Below are 18,890 nucleotides of genomic sequence, written 5' to 3' on the forward strand. Positions count from 1 at the left end.
CTTGTCTCACATAAAGAGAACAAAGTACGACTAAGAGGCTATAAAGAACGGATAAATGCAGATGATGAACATCATTACACAGCTTTGTCCTGATACAAATGCTTCCTCTCCCTCTTTGTAGTTGTGGGGTGATTCACCGTCCCAAAGAACAAAATAATGCATAAAGGCCCTGTCGTATGCGACCACAATCAACTCATTAAATTCATTCGCTAACAGTCCCCATCATGGGTTTATGGTCACGCCTCACGCTTGTCACACTGACTGCAGCCCAACTGGTTGCAGTCGTATACTGCGACAAACCCAAATGTGCATCCCTGGCACAGTCGACCTGCCTGACAGGGCACAACGCTACAATTCTCAGCACCACTTACCATGGCGTCGGTGCACTGAAAATCTCCGGGACCCAGAACGGAGTCCCATTCTGTCAAGTCTCCGCCTCAGTCGAATATCGCAACAACAACTCTCTAGTCTTTGACGTTTGGCTGCCCGATGCGAAGCACTACTCATCGCGCTTCATGGCCATCGGCAATGGCGGCCAAGGCGGTGAAATCAATCGTGCAGACATGATGTCGGAACTCAACAACGATCTTGGATTCGCTATTGCCGGTGGTGATGCCGGCCATTTAGCCTCTGATAACATGGCTGGAGATATACCGGGTATAGGCGCTCCGGGTATTTACCAACCATTCTTGCACGATGAGTCACAAGTCAAAGCCTGGATGCACGATGCGATCAGTCTGTTCACGCCGGCGTCGAAACAGCTGATCGAGGTATTCTACGGGAAAGAAGCAGATTACTCCTACTTTCGGGGTTGCTCCGCTGGTGGCACCCAAGGCTTCTCGCTCGCAGAACTGAGGCCAGGGCTTTTTGATGGGATTATAGCCGGATGTCCTGCTAACTGGTTCACGCACACGATGTTGAGCTTTCTGTGGAATGCCCAACACACAAAGGTAAGCCATTTATGATCAAGTCGATTATCGTCGTTTAGATACTTATCGAAATGACCTAGGCAAATGCAACAACTCTGTCACCACAACACCTGAAATTTATACAGGCTAGTGTAATGGAGGAGTGCGATCTTCTAGACGGCGTTAAAGACAACGTGATACAGAACCCACTCGACTGCCACTTCAACATCTCATCTCTATCTTGTCAAGAAGCTGCTGGGGCGGAAAACACCACCTGTCTCACACAAGACCAGTTAGCAGCCGCCCAAGCATTGTATAAAGGCCCGGTACACTCTGGTGCTTCCGCCTCGTCTCTTTTCCCTGGTCTGGCATTGGGGTCTGAAGCAGGTTGGAGTCTACCCCAAGTCCAAGGCGCCCTTTCAAATGCCTTCACCGTACCCATCTTACAGAACCTCGTGTACAAGAACCTGACCTATGATTGCGATGAGTTCAACTGGGAATCAGACGTGGAATTTCTGAATACAAAAGCTGGTCCACTCGTCAACGCCGTCGAGACAAACCTGACTTCGTTCCGAAACAGCGGCGGCAAAATGATTGTCTACGCTGGCTGGGCAGACCCCAACATCTCCCCGCAATGGTCCATGGAGCATGTTGAAGCTATAACACGAGGGACCATTGGGAAAGATATGGCCATAGCGGAGAATGACTTTGTCAAGCTTGTTATGGTACCTGGTGGAGGACACTGCGGGTCTATGAACGCAAAGTACCCATACGTGCCAGCACAATATAACTTTGCTTCTGCAATGATAGATTGGGTCGAGAAGGGAACGGAACCAGTTTCAGGAATCAAGAGCTGGGGCCCGGAGAATGGAGAGAATAGAACTAGAAGGCTTTGTACATCGCCGCAGATTGCGAAGCTGAAGGATGGAGGGGATGTTGATGACTGGGAAAGCTACATCTGTGCTTGAAGCAACGTGGATCGTCTGATGAATACTAATTTGCTCTAACTTTGGTTCTAACAATATGATATGAATGATTAATCGTTTCAAACCGCATAAACTACAAGAGTGCCACCTCTCTCGTGAGAGCATTGGAGTCATAATGCTCAAAAAATATGATTTATGATGGAAACCTTATCTTTAGGTGCCACCTCTGTTATTCCGCAATCCGACTCGGACTGCATCAACCGGTTGTCCCTTTCGCCTTTGCAGAACCACCATTCATAGTTGACTGGATGAAATCATGTCCAACATCCCGTCTGATGCCTTCCGGATTCTCAATCTCAGCGTCTTCATCTGCAACAAAATTAGAAAGGCACATTACATGTCCAAGATTTAGGTAATCACTTACACCACGTCTTGTCAGCTTCAGGGTGAGGTCCAACAAGTCCAACCCAACCTTTACCATACGGTGTGACCGAAGAAGCCACATCACCGTTGAAAGAGTATCTCCCTATAACGTGACCGGGAGTCTTTGCGCTCAGACCTTTGATGACAACGCCGTCTTGGAAGTACAGCCAACGTTTCTTGTCAGTTTTCCCAGAACTAAAGGTCCAATCGACTTGAATGACCGTGTCACCCTCTTCTTTGACCTGCGCTCCTCGTCTTTCAATCTCCTGGTCGGTTTCCACGCCTCTGGGCAGCAGATCATATCCGTCGTTGGGTCCAGCAAGATACGCGCCTAGACAAAAGCCCATGTAATGTCCCCCATTACCAACGAACTTCTGAATTGTCCTTTGGTACTTCTTCGTCTGTCGATACGCCTTTTCCCAATTTGGTCCACCTCCGTGGGCGTAGATGGCGGCGCCCTGCAGCGTTTCGTCGGTTACATCGACTGGTTCGTTTGGACCAGCGTATACAACTTTGAAATGGTATGATGAGGACTCTAGAAGATTGCCGATGGCTTCGGGACAGCCTGGCGATGACGCCGGACCACGATATACAACGGCTTTGGGTCGTGTGCAAATAGCCGAGGACAGTGTAGCCATGGTGGCGACGAGAAGAGAGTCAAAACGCATAGTAGATTTATGACGAGACTGATTCTTTGTAGTGTGACTTGAAAGTATAAAGATGTGAATAATGAGAGAATCGAAACATTGTAGATGGAATGTAGTTGTTTTTATATGTAGTTTCTGTCTTGCAATGGCATTACTGGGCGTACAAATCGACGAATCGCGTGACTCGTAGCGTAAAGTATGGCTGAATCTAGCCGACTATGCTTTAATAAGGCTATCTAGTCTAGTGGGTAGTAGAAAAGTTGGCCCCCTAAGTCTTGGGGTATTAAAATAATAAGTCTAAGAAGCTTAGTCTAAGTGGCATAAGCTGATCTACTAATTTCGTCTCTTATGCTTCCAGCGGTCAATTTTTCTGATACCCTGAGGATTAGGTCTAGCGCTAACCTCATTGCCTCAACACGGCCCGTGGAGTAGTGACGAGATCGACAATGATCGTCATCAAGGCCCTCAATTACCATACATTTCTGAGAAATTGGTCAAGGGGAGTAAGCCGACTAAGGCACGTTATCGGGTCTTGCCGTATCAATCTTCTAAATATCATCTAGCCCAGATGACAAAACATATAGAGACTAAAGAAAGGCCGTCATTAATTTGCTTAACCCTCTGATAAATCATCAGATAGTCAAGTTACCTTACCTAGACTCCGCTATAGCTGGCTTACTCCCCTTGGCTAATTTCTCAGAAATGTACGGTATATAGAGCGTATAGTCTTTTCTGCTTAGAAGCAATGGGTAAAATTCTCCGATTCAACTGACCTATGCAGAAGTTCCAATATCATGCATTTAGCCACATCCATATTATCCTAGTCCATGATCCCGTATATCACACCAACTTTTGTATCCTCGGTCTGAGGACCAACAAAGCACCCTCATCTTTCGAAGGTCCAATATCGGGCCATCGTTCCGTCTGAAGACCAATAGCTCTTTGCCACATGTCCTTCTCCAGAAAATCCGCAAGATCGCCACTGTCCCATATGATCTCCCTCCTTTTTTGTGAGCGCAACAGTCCAATGATACGCTTGCGTACTTGGTCGTCGGTGCAATAAACGTAGAGCTGATACAATGCAGCTGTTAGATCAATCTTGAGGCCGAATCGGGGATTCGCGGGATTGCACCAGAGTTGCTCGACTTGATCAAGGAGGAGGTTGCACTCTGTCGGGTCGATGTCTGCTTCGTCTTCGTTGTATTCGCCGTCGAGCAGTACCTCCCATAATTTGTGCTGGATTCTCAGATTGAGTATTCTCTCGACGTGAACTTCCTTTTGACCTTTTCTTGCAGGTTTGTTTATGAGAACGTCGAACTGGGTTTTCCAATCTCGCACCTCCTCGCGCAGCTTTACCCATCGTATAACACATTCCGAATCCTCATTGTCCCAGTCTTGTTCCATATCCCAGCTAATCTCGTTAATCACATCGTCAAACTTGTTCATGACATCTTCGGCTTCGTCAAGGTCGCGAAATTCACCTTGAATCCCTTTCTTTATCCTTTTCGGTGGCATCAGGAGATGCGTCACGTCGGGAAAGATGCGATCTTCGGCAAATATGGCAACTTGAGAGCTGATGGCGTGGAATATTGTTGCAAGCTCTTGAACTTGGCCATTTGGTAGGTACATCTTGGGTGTATGGTTTGACAGAATCTTTATGCCGGACTCGAGATGTCGGATTGCCTCTTCAAAATCGCCACGGAGACATTCAAGAATGATAAATAAAATACAGCAAGTCAGTATTGTATAAATATCTGCTTCTTCGTCGTGACTGCTTGCAAGCTTGGATATGGATTCATTGTAATGCCACAGGATGAAACGGTCAATAGACACTGTCGATGGTTGTACAGTTCCAGCAGCGTATTGGTGATATGTCGCTCCAAGCGCTAAGACCGCATGCCTGATGCAGATGCTACTTTGGCTAGGCGCTAGAATGGTTTTGTTCCAAAATTCCCTGTTTAGTGAAGGAGAGATTTCGAGATGGCCGATGATGTCCGAGAAGAAGTAAGTGTAGTAATTGCATTCCATTGTGTTTGCTTGGATCAATGGCCTTCTGATAGTATTGGCCACCAAAGGGCGCTTCGCTGCTAGCAGGGGAAGAGGACCAGTACGCGACTTGACAGACGGTGCTGGTTTCTTAGTCTCGTAGCCATCGCAAACGTAGCCACCTGACTTGCAACGCAAGCATGTCGGCTTTTCCTCGCCACACTTCTTGTGTCTCTTTTTACTGATGCTCCTAATCAGCGAACAATCCCTGACTAGGATGGGTAACATACCATGTAAGACATCCCGTGCGTGCCTTGGGGGCGAATGCGCTCTGTCTTCCCGCGCGTGTAGGAAGGTCCATTTGTGAGCGTAGCACTCTGTAGTGGTGCGACAAGACTGGGCCGAGAAAGCCGAGTTAAGAAGACTGGAAAGCAGGCTACCAAGCAGGTACCAGCATTGTCAAAAAGGCTAGGCTGTTCTCGGCCTTGCAGGGTTGTTCCGCTATCAGTCACGTCTTAAAGTTCCGTGCCGAAGGATCTACACGCGCGTATAGAAGAGCCAATAGCGATGGGGTTCTTCAGCCTCAATCATGCCTGTTCGTCGAAAAAGTTTCGAGGATTCCCCCGTATTACTCTGTACATTTACTGCGCATCCGAACTGGGCTGAGCCTATCTCGTTCTCTTTCATGAACACACAACTCTCGGTCCGACAGCTGCCTAGCTCAAATACCGTTCTCTTCGTAGGTATTTAAGAGACATCTCTGAGTTGAATCAGCCATTTCTCAAAAGAATTCACTCAAGTGCTCACCGACACCATAACCAACTCGTCAACACCAAAGAACTACACCAGGAATCGCTCGAATGGCTACATTTAATGAGTTTATAGGCTATTTGCTGGAACCGCTTCTGTTCATTGTTAGTCGTCAAAACCTATGGAAATGCCTTCAACTGACTCATATTCTCAGGCTCCTTACCCATATCTTGCATTCTACCCAACTTATACTGCCGGGCGCCATGTCCGCTCCATCAGCATGTCAGCTTCAGATGAGCGGACAAGTGGCTTAATAGCGCACGAGACCAATCCTTCTCTTTTCGATGTTATCTATCCGACCAGGGGCATACTGTTATGGTTTATGTGGTCTTTCCCAAGGCAGCTGGCCATACCCTTTCTTGCAAAGCACCTACCTGTGTGTCTCGGCAAGTGTATCACAATGATAGTATCTGCTCCGGTCCAGCTGCTATGGCTTCATGCGGTTCTGTCTGACACTCCTTTGTCGCTGAGTGCTTCGACAAGATATCTTCGGTCCATAACAGCGATGCAGTGGCTGCAATTTATCGCCACCATCCTGTCATTCTGTCTCGTTGAAGAGACCATAGAGCTCGCCATCGACGAGAGTCTGAAATTGTTCATAGGCCACGAAGATTTGAGTGGTGACATTAACACAAGTGAAGCAAGGTCAGTGGTTCGTATAATCATGGCCCACTACGCTGTATCAAAAGCTGTGAAGCTCGTACTATGGGTCCCAGCTACTGTTGCGGCTGTGCAAGCGGCTCCTGATATCCATAGAGGAGGACGTGGTCAAGTCACAAACGAGTTCTGTGCCAGCATGGTTGATTGCATGAAATCTATACCACTGTCGTTGTGGGTCAGGTGTGGCATCTACTACAGTGTTGCAGCGGCTATTGGGGTCTTGACAAAGGTGGTCGACGGTGCATTCGTTGTGCATGTCAAATTAGGTGGTGAAAAGACGTCACAGCTTAGTGATCTTGAGTCGTCGAAGTAGGCCTACTTATCCAGACAGCCTAGCCAAAGGCTCAGCAGCAGGGCTCAACTAATCTAGATATTGGAGACCAACCTTTAGCAACTCCTTTAGTGTAGACACAATCATGATATCTCAAGCCCGGAATCGAAAATTTGCTGGCTTTGCTTGACAACACGCTCTCCATCACCCCTCTAAGCCTTATTAAGCAGCGATTAGATTGAACTTGCTATGAGGTTCAATATAACTGTCGCGAAAAGATAACACATGCTTACGATTTCTAGTGTCAGGTGTATTGGTCTCCTTGCAATGCGTTTTGAACGACATCAGAAAATCAGTTCACTTCTTGAGTCAAATCAAACTCATTGTCGGCGGAACATTCAAGGCCCCGAGGTATTTTGTGGCAGCACCGTGGTAGTGTCGTAATACCTGTCCCGGAGTGTCGCGCACTCCAAGAGTTTCTACCCCTTCCTCTCAATGTGGACCGCTCTCAACATTTATGAAGAAGTAGACGCTATTGCCCTTTGCTTAGTTGTTAATACAAGTTGTTTCTTCGCCGGGGATAGCATGGACTGGACTGTGCGGGTCTTGCAGCGGGGAAGGTCTTAGCCTGGAGGAGATGGTGGACGAGAGCTGTATCAGGCTTGCTTCACACATAAGAAATGGCTCTAGTACCCACAGAGATGTTGGGGGAGTATCTTTGGGGTACCTACACCTACAGTAGGTAGGTGCTGTAAAAAGACACAAAAGGGTTCTTGGTAGATAGATCTGGTAGCAGTCGCTTATCTAAAAAGCGACATATCATGTCTGCAGTCATGAGATGACATGTACCGGTACTGCAAGATCTCACTCATGACACGTGAGATATTCCAATTTTCAACACCAATATCTCTCAAATCTTGCGCGCCAATCTCATCGTTGCAACGTCATTGATTCTCCAGCTCTTCAAGCACAAAGATTGGAGCGCTTGGGGTAAACATCCCCTCTATTTATTTCCTTGGTCTCCTCTAAATTAGCGCCTTTCTTAGCTGGTCCCTCTCGCAATAGCGGGGTACAGTTTGGGAATTCTGGGGGCACTATAAATGTCTCCTCCATGAGCCATCATGAGCTCAAGAATTTGATCTTTTTCTCATCTTCTTCTCTATCACAAAGCAGAATCAACCTCAGTCAACATGTCTCAAGGAAAGACCTTTACTCTCAACACCGGTGCCAAGATCCCGTGAGTCCATCAACAGCAGAATCGCCGATAACAAACTAACTGACTGTGATACTCAGTCTTCTGGGTTACGGCACATGGCAAGCCTCCCCTGGTGAGGTCGGCCAAGGTGTCTACGAGGCCCTTAAGGTTGGATACCGCCACTTGGTAAGTTCACACCATTATCTGTACCTAGATAACTTTCGCTAACATCTGTTTCCAGGATCTTGCCAAGGTGTACGTCCCCCTTGCTCCACCCCAATAACCCTCCTTGCTAAATCTCTCAGTTACGGAAACCAGCCCGAGATCGGCGAGGCCCTCAAGAAGTCTTTCGCCGAGATCCCCGGCCTGAAGCGTGAGGACGTTTTCATCACCTCCAAGCTTTGGAACTCCCAGCACGACCCCAAGGTCGTCGCGGCCGCTCTCGATGACTGCCTTCAGGAGCTCGGCCTTGAGTACCTTGACGTAAGTACTCGTCATCGATTCACCAGCGCACAAACTAACATGCGCAGCTCTACCTCGTCCACTTCCCCGTCTCTTTCAAGGGCAGCCAGAAGCACGTCGGCCAGGACCTCTTCCCCCTCACTGGCGGAAACGAGCCTGATGGTGATGTCGAGATCGACGACAGCATCTCCATTGTTGACACATGGAAGGGTAAGTTTATCTGAAAATGGTATGTGTAACCCACTGATGATTTTCTGCGTAGCCATGACCGAACTCCCCAAGTCCAAGGCCCGCGCCGTCGGTGTTTCCAACCACACCAAGGAGCACGTAAGTTATCTCTGAATCTATCATATTGAAGATCTATATGCTAACACACTGCAAAGATCGAGGCCCTCATCAAGGGCACCGGCGTCACCCCTGCTGCCAACCAGATCGAGCGCCACCCTCTCCTCATCCAGCCTGAGCTCATCGCTTACTGCAAGGAGAAGAACATCCACGTCACCGCCTACTCCGTATGCCACCTCTATTAATACCCAAGTCTCTCAATGCTAACTGTAGTTCTAGGCCTTTGGAAACAACATGGTTGACGCTCCTCTCCTCTTCACCGTCCCCGAGGTCAAGGCCGTTTCCGAGCGTCTCACCAAGGAGAAGGGCACCGAGGTCACACCCACACAGGTCCTGTATGTCGCATTAATGGAAACCCTTGTGTCTCAAGATTACACATGCTAACATTCACTTTTACAGCCTTGCCTGGGCCCAGGTCGGCGGTCACAGTGTCATCCCCAAGTCCGTGACCCCCAAGCGTATCGCTCAGAACTTCCAGGAGATCGACCTTTCCGAGGCCGACATCAAGGAGGTCGAGGAGGTTGGCAAGCAGCAGCGCCGATACAACGTTCCCTACGTCGCCAGTAAGTTGATCTACTCATTCTTTGAAAGATGCATTACTGACCATGCACGCGCTACAGACAAGCCTCGATGGAACGTCAACATCTTTGGCGATGAGACTGAGAAGCCTGCTACACACCAGGTCATTGTTTAAATAGATAAAAAGTAAGGCTCCGGTGTGTCTCAGACATAAGGGAAAAGACGATAGACATTGAAATAACAATATGATACCATTCAAATGAACTACTGTCTAAGTGATCACTTTTCCTCAATGATCTCACCGCCTCCATCCTTTTCTGTGCCATCTTTCGGTCCCAGGTACATGATATCATGGAGTATCTGCTTCCATGTACCATCTTCTGACCCCAATGGTTCCATGCGCCACCAGTACTGAACCTTGACCAAGATTCCCCTGTCATTCTCATCTTGGGTCCACATGTTGACCCTCAACCCCTCCCATTTCTCGCCCTTGGATTTGTTCTTCACTTCCTCGACTGATTCAAAGCCAGCAGGTGCCAATTCCTTGATGGTTCCGAAATCTTCCATCTCGGTGCTGTTGAGAGGGCGTGCCGAATAAAAGCTCCTTGGGGGACCATGGGTTTGCTCTTGGAGCCAGCCTGCTTTTCGATAGATATCTTCAAGGACAGGGCCAGCTTCGAACAGATATTTGATGATAGTCTCACTGTCCTTTGCTGCATAGGATGGGTCCGTACGACATATTTGATGACATTGCGGGGAGAAGAAGATAGCTTTGGCAGCAATGTCTTGTGTTTGGCGATATTCGCGATAAAGACCCAAGAGGTGCTCGTGAACAGACGCTTTTGTTTGTGACATTTTCGGTGATTGTGGCGAACTTGGAAGTGTAATATCTGGTAGGGCAGAGATTCGGTGTTGTTTTATAACCAAATACATGTGCCCTTGATCCCACACGTGGTATAGCGGTCTGGAGCAAGCATAAGTGTCCCCAATACTAGTGCAATCAAGTGAAGCCCGCTTACTGAGGGGTAATAGCCGCACATGGCGTTTCGGATTTGAAGACATTAGAGAGTAAAGTACTATGGATTGATGCATACCGCCAAGGTGTACTATTACGTCCATACTGTGCCTGGATCCAGCTCCTTGCTCGGCCAGCTAATACCATTGTCGGACGGGAGACTGGAAGGCTCCCCACAACCACGCGAGTCTCATGCCTGAACCCGATTTTCGATCAGGATTTGTTGTAGCGAAACAGGTGGCCATTTCTAGTTCGGTTGGTAAATCTGGATGTCTAAGTTTTGGATATGTGTTTTGAGTCGAGGTGTGGGAGATGAGTTTCACAGAAGAAAGAAGAATAAGAAGGCAAGGGACTTGAAGATATTAAGAGACTTGAAGTAAAGAGAGCAGGAGCATTGCATATATAGTAGCTACTTAGGAAGGATATTATGGGGCGCTGGCAACTGTTAACTTACTAATTGTTCAACGCGCGGTGTACTTGCCCAGATATATCGGGTTTTAAGGAGGACCATTTCGGAAGCGAGTTGGGAAACATACCTAGCCTTGAATAGATAGCACTTATTGCAGCAATCTTCTTTCTCTTGTGCCATATAACTGCCAGACCTTTAGTGTCGTTAATTGCTTGCTTTCTGAACAAACACCCGCACAATTTTGGTCTGGTTCTTGGGTAAAGATGACATTCTCCTGCATGTTGTTTGACGCGGAGGAGTTTCTGCACACATGTAGGGCCTTTAGAAGGGCCAGTACGAGAACGTGTTTTATTACAGAATAATTGATATCAACGGAACCGCAACACGGTCTACATATAGCTAAACTTGTGAGATCATGTCCCGAACAATGTGAAGTGCCCTTCATGCCAAGATCACATGATCGTATCTTACAGCCCCCAACGTAACATCAACAACCACCACGGCAGATAAGATCTCACATCAAGATAAGCAACCTGAAGGTTATATCCAATCACTCAACACGCACTTCTGCCAAGCCTATTGCAATCGGCAACCTGTGGCGGTGCAAAGCTTGTTTGAACCTACACTTCCATTCCTCGCACTCATCCCCAACACTCGCCGAGACAGTGCGAACAGTTTCTACAAAGCTTGAAACACAGCTGTCTCAATGGGTGTTTCTCGTATCGTGACAGGGAAACGCTCGGTTATAGATAGTAAGACGAGTCTTGGGCGGTCTCAGGTGCCTGTCTCAGATGGATGATCGGTACACATGGAGTCACAGTTATACATAGACACATGCCTCAAATCACGGGGCGGCAGGGCATAGAGATCTATTCTAGTAGGTAGCAGAAAAGTTGGCCTCCTAAGCCTTAGGCTATAGAAATAAGTAGTCTAAGAAGCATGGTCTAAGTGGCATAAGCTACCCTAATAATTTTATCTCTTATGTTCATAGCGGTCAATTTTCTGATACCCTGCGGCCATTCTCCTCTAAATCGATACGAATTGCCGACAGTCAAACGAACATCGCGCTTAAACGTCGTAAAGATCAAGGGACCTGGTACCTGCTTCACAGCGTTACATGCGAGACCTGTCAAACACGCAACCCCTGCCCAAGTAGAGATCAGCTTGCGAATAGGCTCGCCACCAAACTCAAGACACTCCTCCAACTGCAAAACATTCACACAGGTACGTTCTTAGATGATTAAGCATTGTATTCATTTATTTCTAAGCGAGAAAAACACCCCTTCTAGACGCTAAGCACAAGAAGTAATGTAAGCAAAAGAGAGAGAATGCCCAAAACCATTGACGTAGCGACCGTGAGACAAGTCATTCCCTTACTTTCCCCTAAAAACTCCAAGGTATAAAAAAAGTCTGGTTGAAACGATGATGAGGAGTTGTCAAAAGTGAAGATTGGATTTCTTCCGTTCTATTCCGCATTGCGCTCGACCACTGCCACCCAACCCAAGTTCGTCACACTCTTTTTTACGAGAAATGTGGAGAGAAAATGTCAAGATATTATTATCGCCGTGTTTCCAAGACATGATCGTAAACCACCGTGTCCTCCAAAGTTTCATCCATCCGGGGACAAGTCTTATGTGGGAGCGCATGTTCCTCGTTCATGCTTGTAGCGATGATATAGTAGATGCATTTGTGTGGAAAGGCCGACACAATAGATGAGATTTGAGCGAATAAAGTCCCCAAAACGCCTGGTAATGCAAGAGATAAAAAATAATGTCAAACGTCTATGATGACAATCCGTGGTACCGCCAGAGACGTTGGCGTTCCTTGACCCACCACTGCGCTATGGGTATGGCTTCAGAAACCCACTGTGCTGCCTCGTCGCCAAGAGAAGACTGCGCAGCTGTGATGAGTTCCTCTGGAGACCACGCTGCCACAGGCTTCAACTCCATGGGATCATTGACAGCATCGGTAATACGGTACTCAATGACCTTGTTGAGGGGAATGACCAGGCGCCAGTTAACATCGGCAGATGTGATACCGAGCATACCAGCACCAGAGTTGACAACAGAGAAAGCCCAGGCGCGTCGGTCACCGTCGGACTTCTTGTAGGGTCGGATGAGAGATTGACCCTCATAATCGTGGACCAGATCGGAAGCGATGTGGGAATCGTTTTCGTTGAGGGAGCCGCTGTTGATGAGGAGGTCGAGGATGGTTGGCAGGATGGAGATGGTGGTGGTGTTGGCGTCGTATTGGACTCGGGGGAGGTGGGGGTGTCGGAAGGTCAGGCCGACACGGTAGTTGGAGATGAACTGGTTCTCGTATGTGCCTTCTTTGCCAGCATCATCCTTGAAGGAGTGACCGTGGTCACCAGCGAAGACGACGAGTGTCTCATTGGCGATGCCCTGTTCGTCGAGAAGGTTCATCAAGCTAGCCATCCAGCCATCGTGGTAGCGGACAGTGTTCATGTACCGGTTGAAGTTGTCGTGCTTCTTGTTCATACCAGTGTGCGACACGTAATCGTAGTAGGGATAACCTTCAGGCAGGCCCCATGCGTGGTGGGTGGTGCTAGTGAAATGCGACAACCACATGCGCTGGTTGTTGGCGGTGGTGTTGGAGATGAACTCCTTGAGGTAGGGCATAAGGATGGGCTCGGGGTAGGCGAAGTAATTGATCTTGTGGTAAAGAACGTCGGACTTGTTGTAGCGCCAGTCATTCTCGAGCTGCTTCTTGGTGATGATGTGCTCGAATCCCAACTTGGCATCGAACTTCTCCTGGCGATCGTACTCCTCAATTTCGGCCTCGAAGAGGGCAGTCTTCCACTGCAAATCACGGAAGTCGGAGTCGGAGGAAGAGACGTTCTTCTTGACCTTGTTCAGCATGCTCAGAATCTGAGGAATGCAAGGTTGGTAGCTGTCGGTATCGGCTTCGGCGAACTTCTCGACGGGCATGGGGTAGGCACCACAGTGATTGGCGCAGTAGCTCTTGGTAGACATGGTAGCGGCAGTGTAAGCGGTAGCGACGTTGATACCACCGAAGCCCTCCTCAGCTTGGTCGTGCCATGTGTAGTTGGGAGCTGCGTAGGGCTTGCCATTCTTGTCGGTGAAACCCTGCTTCAGGCCAGTGATCTTCTCAATGTGAGGCATCATCCAAGATAGTCTCTCGTTGGCCTCCTCCTTCTCCTGGTCGCTCTTGTTGAGGTCCATGATGAGGCTGTGCAAATGGGAGCCTTGTTGAAGAGGCCAGAAGTCCTGTCGCAGACTCTCCATAAGGATGAAGACAACATGCTTGATCTTGACGTTGCCATCGCCGAGCGCCTGCTTCAATGTAGGGAGAATATCGTTATCGAGGTTGGTAATCTTCAGAGGGTCGGCAACGGGGTTGTAGTAGGGATCCTTCTCGTGAATAGAAACCTGAGGGCACTTGTGGTCGCTGACGATAGCACCAGGAGCAGAAAGCGAACCGTGGTAACCACCCTTGAATCGCTTGGGGTCGTATCGAAAGAAACCACGAGGCAGCGTAGTAGACTCCTCGGGCAACCAATCAACATTGTGGTTTCGGTACGCCTCGCCAAGAGGGCTCATCTTCTTGTCAGCCAAGGGAGCCCATCCTCTGAAATCACCCTCGGGTTGCTTCCAAGTTGTTTTGTTGAGGAGCGCGGGGAAGGGGAAGTCGTTCAGGATGAGATCGCGTTGAGCGCCGCAGAAATCGGGTTCGGGTGCGAAAACGTCGAGCATCGATACGGGCAGAGTAATGGACAAGAAGTCATACGGCTTGGCTGGTCGGAGAATAAGGGTGAGACCGAGGAAAAGAGCGAGGGTGATCTTCCATAGCCATGAGAAGAAAGGGATGCGCGAAAAGAAGCGAACAATCTTTCCCTTGATGGTGGTCGGTGCTTCGTTCTTACCGCCGCGGCGGAAAGAGTTATCGGCGCTGGATCGGAAATCCTCGTCCATCGAGTATGTATCGGTCGATTCGAGATCGGTGTCGGCGTTCTTGAGGGCAGAGTACTTGCCACGCTGCATACCGGGGATGCGCATGCGAAAGCTTCGGAAATAGCTGTAGACTGAAAGGGGCAGAGGCAGAGATTAGCTGGGTGGACTTTAGCCATGGGGATAGGGCTGGTACGAACCTGAGAGAATGTTGTCGCCAATTGCGCCCAAGAAGGCACCGAATGCACGGTATACAAAGCCATGGATAGGCATAGCAATGATCATGAAACCAACTCCGCATGCAATGACGGCCTCGCTGCCGCTGAACAGCACCTTGAGGCCCTCCTTGCTGGTAGCGTAGGCTCCTGCATCGCGCCAATCCAGCTCTCCTCCGGTCTTAAGGAAGAAGCCAAGCTGTGAAGATGTGCCGCCGAGGCAGATAAGTCTGAGGAGTCAAATAATGTTAGCTTGAAGTTTTGCTTGGGCGCTAGCGATTTGTGTGGGCGTGTCGCAATTTGCGCAAGCCAAGGGGCGGGTAAAAAAAAAAAAAAAAAAAAAAACGTACGTGGCGATGCTGCCAATGAGGCTGGTGATCCAAGCCCATGGTGTCTTGGACTGTGCCAAGAGCATGCGTCCAATGCATATCGTCAAGAGATCGAAGAGGAAGAATGTCGGCAGGTAGAGGAAGAAAGCGGATGCCGGGACGGTGAAGAAATGCGTCCAGAGATGTAGCAGCTTGCTGCCGAGGATCGAGATAAAGAAGACGCCGAAGACGTAGGATACCGAGAAGAGGAACCACATTTTGCCGGGTTGTGTCGACGTCGAGGTCGCAGAAAACGAGAGGCGCCCAGCTCCGAGCCAAGATGTTGAAGAAGTCAGCAGACGGTGTGCGAAGCAAAGCGAAACCTCTGGGGGAGAATAGGCCGCTCGCTCGCTCGCTCTCACTGGAGTGTTGAAGCAAAAGGAGGGTTCGACGCGACAAAGAATTAACAGTATAAAACTGAAAAAGAAGGAAAAAAGGGAAGAGGAGGAGGAGTAGGAGGGGGGCGACGAGGGTAGATTAAGAGATGAAAATAGAAAATCGAGAAACCGATTCAGGCAAGTTGCAAGGCCACGGGTAGAATAGCTACAGAGGTATAACACCTAGCCTTGGGTGCTACTGCAGTGGCTTGCTAACGGGTACTGGGTCAAATCTGATGGGTTCTTCCCGTTCTGCAGGAGGTCTCGACTGGGCTGGACTCTCCTTGTTTTCCAATGAATCAAAGAATGTGGGGTAATTTCGAGGCCAAATAAGAAAGGGGTCGCGTGTGTCCAGGGTCAAAAGGGCCAAAAAGGCCCGTGTAGCTCTCTCATTCATTAGCTCCGCCCGTAAAGCAAAATTATTAGGGGCCTTGGGGGGCATCTAGGGGGTTCGTTTTTGTTTTGGCAGGGACCTAGGTATCCTTTTGGTGGACCTAGGTCTATCAACGCAACGTGGCTAGTAACACTGTACAGATGGAATAGAATCTGTCAGATTTGATCCATGGGCGGGAGAGGGAAAACAAAGAGGGTGCAGGGCAGTGTTGTGCAGTTGGAGGAAAGTTTACACCACTTTCAATACCCATAAGGCGTCATTGTCATTGTTACAGTACCCAGCCATTCATTGCTATTTTTCTATTGTTACCTGCCTCTCGGCTGATCGGCAATCTACTGCAGACTTATTTCTGCCTCTAGCAAAAATAACTTGTGCTCTTTGACTCTTTTCTCCGTGTACTATCAACGCCACTGAACTGGCACCGACACCGATACCGACACCGCCCGGGCAGGCATCCAGATCCATGGGATTATCGATGAAACTTCGGCATCGCATTAACAATCCTACCGGGAGGGGAAATAACCCATTTGGGGTAATCGCCTGCTAAATGGCAGGGGTCGGCTTTGGGTACGACTCAGCTGAAGTTATTCACACGGTAGGAGGTAGCATTGGCGCACTCGCATGCACCGCCACCACTACAGAGTACAACAGTATGTACTTCTGCGGCGGGGGCTGAGTAACGATAATTCCTGCAAAGTTTGCTTGCATCTCGTGATGGGATCATGATTGATGATGAACTTCACTTGGCTCTCAACAAGAGTCACAAATCCTTCATCCTTCATCCTTGGCAGCTTGGCTCCCCTCTTCGTTCTGTTACCCGTGGCTTGCGGGATCGGCCGTGCTGACAACCAATAACGAGTGCATCAACGAGATATCCAGTTTCATCTTTGCTTGCTGTCTCTCTCTCTATCCGCTGCAGCCAACCAACAATGCCTTTTGTCAAAATCCCCTGCAATATAACTGGCCATACCGTATATCTGCCTGCCCCCAGGGCTGACTCAGTACGAGCATCATGTCACGTTAATGGCGGAGACGTCTTCTAGCGTCTTTCTGTCATAAAAAAAGAACGAGTAGCGAGTCGGTCGGGCCAGGATGACTGTAAGCCGCCTTTCCAACGGCGGCAGTTCATCTGCACACACTGCATTGACGGGTGGGCCCTACTCCTTTTTCGGTCCATGTCCATGATCCATTCCAGAGAGGGTAGAGGGCACACAACCGGACCATCAATTACATATTCCAGTGTCATTTCCGAGAATACGAGAAAGTGCAATCATATTGACTTTCGTGTCCTTTGTATCAGCTCCATCCGAAACGCGGTCTGGCTTGCCTGGCTTGCGCGGTACGAGCCAAAGTGAGGTGAGAACGGACAAACAGTGCCGTGATTAATTGAGATACGCGATCAATGGCATCTCTTCCTTGTCAGTTTGACGATCCTTCATTTATCGTTACCTAATTCGGAATTACCAACCTCGCCAACGACCAAAAGCAACTCTGCCAGCCTTGCAACTACTCCGTAGAGTTGTACCAGCAAAAGCCAAGACCATTTCTTCCTGGGATGGGCACGCGACACTTTTCCTGTGCCAGCAGCCAAGCAGCCAAAGCCTACCTAGGTAAACAATGGGGGTCGGCTTGGCCGAAGACGTAACGTGGTTGGGTTTTTAGTGCTGCGCTGGCTGGACAAAGTCTCGTGATCGACATTGGCATTTTGTTCAAGCTTTTCAACTACGTGCACGGTCAATGGCCAATTTCTTCAGCCCACTGTTTCAATTATTGCCCCGACTGAGGTGCCGGGTAGCATCATGATCAGTCGTCGTCATGCCCAACGACGCCTCGAGTTGGATGTTTCTGTTTCAAGATGTCGATGCAGATTTTCTTTAGCCTAATTTTTTACCATGGGGAACGTTGCGCTTGGCCAGCAGCGCTTACCTGCCTACCTGCATGCACTGCCCATTACATCTCAAAAGGCTGGCTTTAGCTTGTGTTGTATGCATGCAAGAACATACCATTTGTGATGACGAATCTACGCTGCCAGGGCATGGTCAATAAGCTGCATAAAGGTTCGCTTCAAGATCCTTTTTCGGGTCAACGTTGCTCAATTTGGTACAACAGTCATTGATCGAGATCATTGAAGCCATTTGTGAGGTTTTGTCGCAGATGTTGGTTGAGTGGCTTACCGTGGCCGACGCCCATTACCCTGGATCAATAGGTAGCCCCAGATTGACAAACGTATAATGACCTCATTACAAAACAGCCACACAGAGTCTGATGAGACTTGTGGCGTCTTTGACCTTGCGACAAACAATTGACGAGGTTGTATCTTGATGACAAGCCAGCAAGCAACCTTCACTTTGAGGATGACGACAATAAGTGAGAGTGAGCGGGGAACTTAAGTCCTTAGAATAAGGACCCAACAGTAGGTATACGCAACCTACGATATAAGCTTATATGTGACACAAGTAGTGGTGGACTAGACTGTGTTTATGCAGCAGGATTGTAGAATGATGGTGTGAACCTCAGCCCTATTGAAGGCGACATGGAATTGTTCACCAAACGCTGGCTTTAGAAGTTGGACACGTCACTCACTATACCACAACCTTGATAAAACCAATCTCATTAGACCATGTACCTATCCCAACAATGTCAAAAATGTTTCACCGAAATCTTGTATCAACCTCAAATCTTATTGACTCGTGCTGCCTCGCCACACTCACGATAGGGTAGCCCCTGCAGCCTCAAATATAAATCTACAAACCTCGCGATAATTTCCTCCAGCAATACCCTTATTAATATACTGCCAATCACTTTTAGTTCTCTAGGTTAGAGGTTGCGAATCGACATTAGCAGCATTGATGATGGCAGTATGTGGGTTGACAAGCCACGGGTATGAAAACTGCAAACTGTCAATGCTCTGGTCTGTTTTTACCCTGCCCTTGATAGACAGAGTGGCTAAAAAACAGGGACTTGAAGTAGTAGAGACGAAATAATTAGTTCACTCTTAGTTGATATATACACTAAAAGTGTTCTAATATTT

At 48.5% G+C, this 18,890-nt stretch overlaps 7 protein-coding genes across 7 annotated transcripts, besides 2 other annotated features; 3 read left to right on the forward strand and 4 right to left on the reverse strand.

Moving 5' to 3' along the window:
- Window positions 1-224: 224 nt before the first annotated feature.
- FPSE_05957 (uncharacterized protein) lies at window positions 225-1,876 on the forward strand (the record flags this gene model as incomplete). The annotated part of the gene is made up of 2 exons (XM_009259075.1): window positions 225-950; window positions 1,010-1,876. 2 exons carry the CDS (start codon window positions 225-227, stop codon window positions 1,874-1,876), a joined length of 1,593 nt encoding a protein of 530 aa, XP_009257350.1.
- A 214-nt stretch (window positions 1,877-2,090) lies between these two features.
- Window positions 2,091-2,895, reverse strand: FPSE_05956 (uncharacterized protein; the record flags this gene model as incomplete). The annotated part of the gene is made up of 2 exons (XM_009259074.1): window positions 2,091-2,203; window positions 2,259-2,895. The coding sequence occupies 2 exons, from the start codon at window positions 2,893-2,895 to the stop codon at window positions 2,091-2,093; spliced, it is 750 nt and encodes a 249-aa protein (XP_009257349.1).
- Window positions 2,896-3,744: 849 nt separating this feature from the next.
- Window positions 3,745-5,251, reverse strand: FPSE_05955 (uncharacterized protein; the record flags this gene model as incomplete). Its single annotated transcript, XM_009259073.1, has 2 exons — window positions 3,745-5,131; window positions 5,181-5,251. The coding sequence occupies 2 exons, from the start codon at window positions 5,249-5,251 to the stop codon at window positions 3,745-3,747; spliced, it is 1,458 nt and encodes a 485-aa protein (XP_009257348.1).
- Window positions 5,252-6,100: 849 nt separating this feature from the next.
- FPSE_05954 (uncharacterized protein) lies at window positions 6,101-6,673 on the forward strand (the record flags this gene model as incomplete). Its single annotated transcript, XM_009259072.1, has 1 exon — window positions 6,101-6,673. One exon carries the CDS (start codon window positions 6,101-6,103, stop codon window positions 6,671-6,673), a length of 573 nt encoding a protein of 190 aa, XP_009257347.1.
- Window positions 6,674-7,821: 1,148 nt separating this feature from the next.
- On the forward strand, window positions 7,822-9,327 carry FPSE_05953 (uncharacterized protein; the record flags this gene model as incomplete). The annotated part of the gene is made up of 10 exons (XM_009259071.1): window positions 7,822-7,868; window positions 7,925-8,012; window positions 8,068-8,081; window positions 8,132-8,309; window positions 8,357-8,498; window positions 8,551-8,615; window positions 8,672-8,800; window positions 8,853-8,968; window positions 9,033-9,196; window positions 9,254-9,327. The coding sequence occupies 10 exons, from the start codon at window positions 7,822-7,824 to the stop codon at window positions 9,325-9,327; spliced, it is 1,017 nt and encodes a 338-aa protein (XP_009257346.1).
- Window positions 9,328-9,431: 104 nt separating this feature from the next.
- On the reverse strand, window positions 9,432-10,007 carry FPSE_05952 (uncharacterized protein; the record flags this gene model as incomplete). The annotated part of the gene is made up of 1 exon (XM_009259070.1): window positions 9,432-10,007. One exon carries the CDS (start codon window positions 10,005-10,007, stop codon window positions 9,432-9,434), a length of 576 nt encoding a protein of 191 aa, XP_009257345.1.
- A 2,350-nt stretch (window positions 10,008-12,357) lies between these two features.
- FPSE_05951 (uncharacterized protein) lies at window positions 12,358-15,306 on the reverse strand (the record flags this gene model as incomplete). The annotated part of the gene is made up of 3 exons (XM_009259069.1): window positions 12,358-14,639; window positions 14,706-14,950; window positions 15,071-15,306. The coding sequence occupies 3 exons, from the start codon at window positions 15,304-15,306 to the stop codon at window positions 12,358-12,360; spliced, it is 2,763 nt and encodes a 920-aa protein (XP_009257344.1).
- Window positions 15,043-15,065: a repeat region.
- A 201-nt stretch (window positions 15,307-15,507) lies between the features above and the next one.
- Window positions 15,508-15,560: a repeat region.
- Between the last annotated feature and the right edge of the window lie 3,330 nt (window positions 15,561-18,890).

This window comes from Fusarium pseudograminearum, chromosome 2 (genome assembly GCF_000303195.2).
Source record: "Fusarium pseudograminearum CS3096 chromosome 2, whole genome shotgun sequence".
NCBI lineage: Eukaryota > Fungi > Ascomycota > Sordariomycetes > Hypocreales > Nectriaceae > Fusarium > Fusarium pseudograminearum.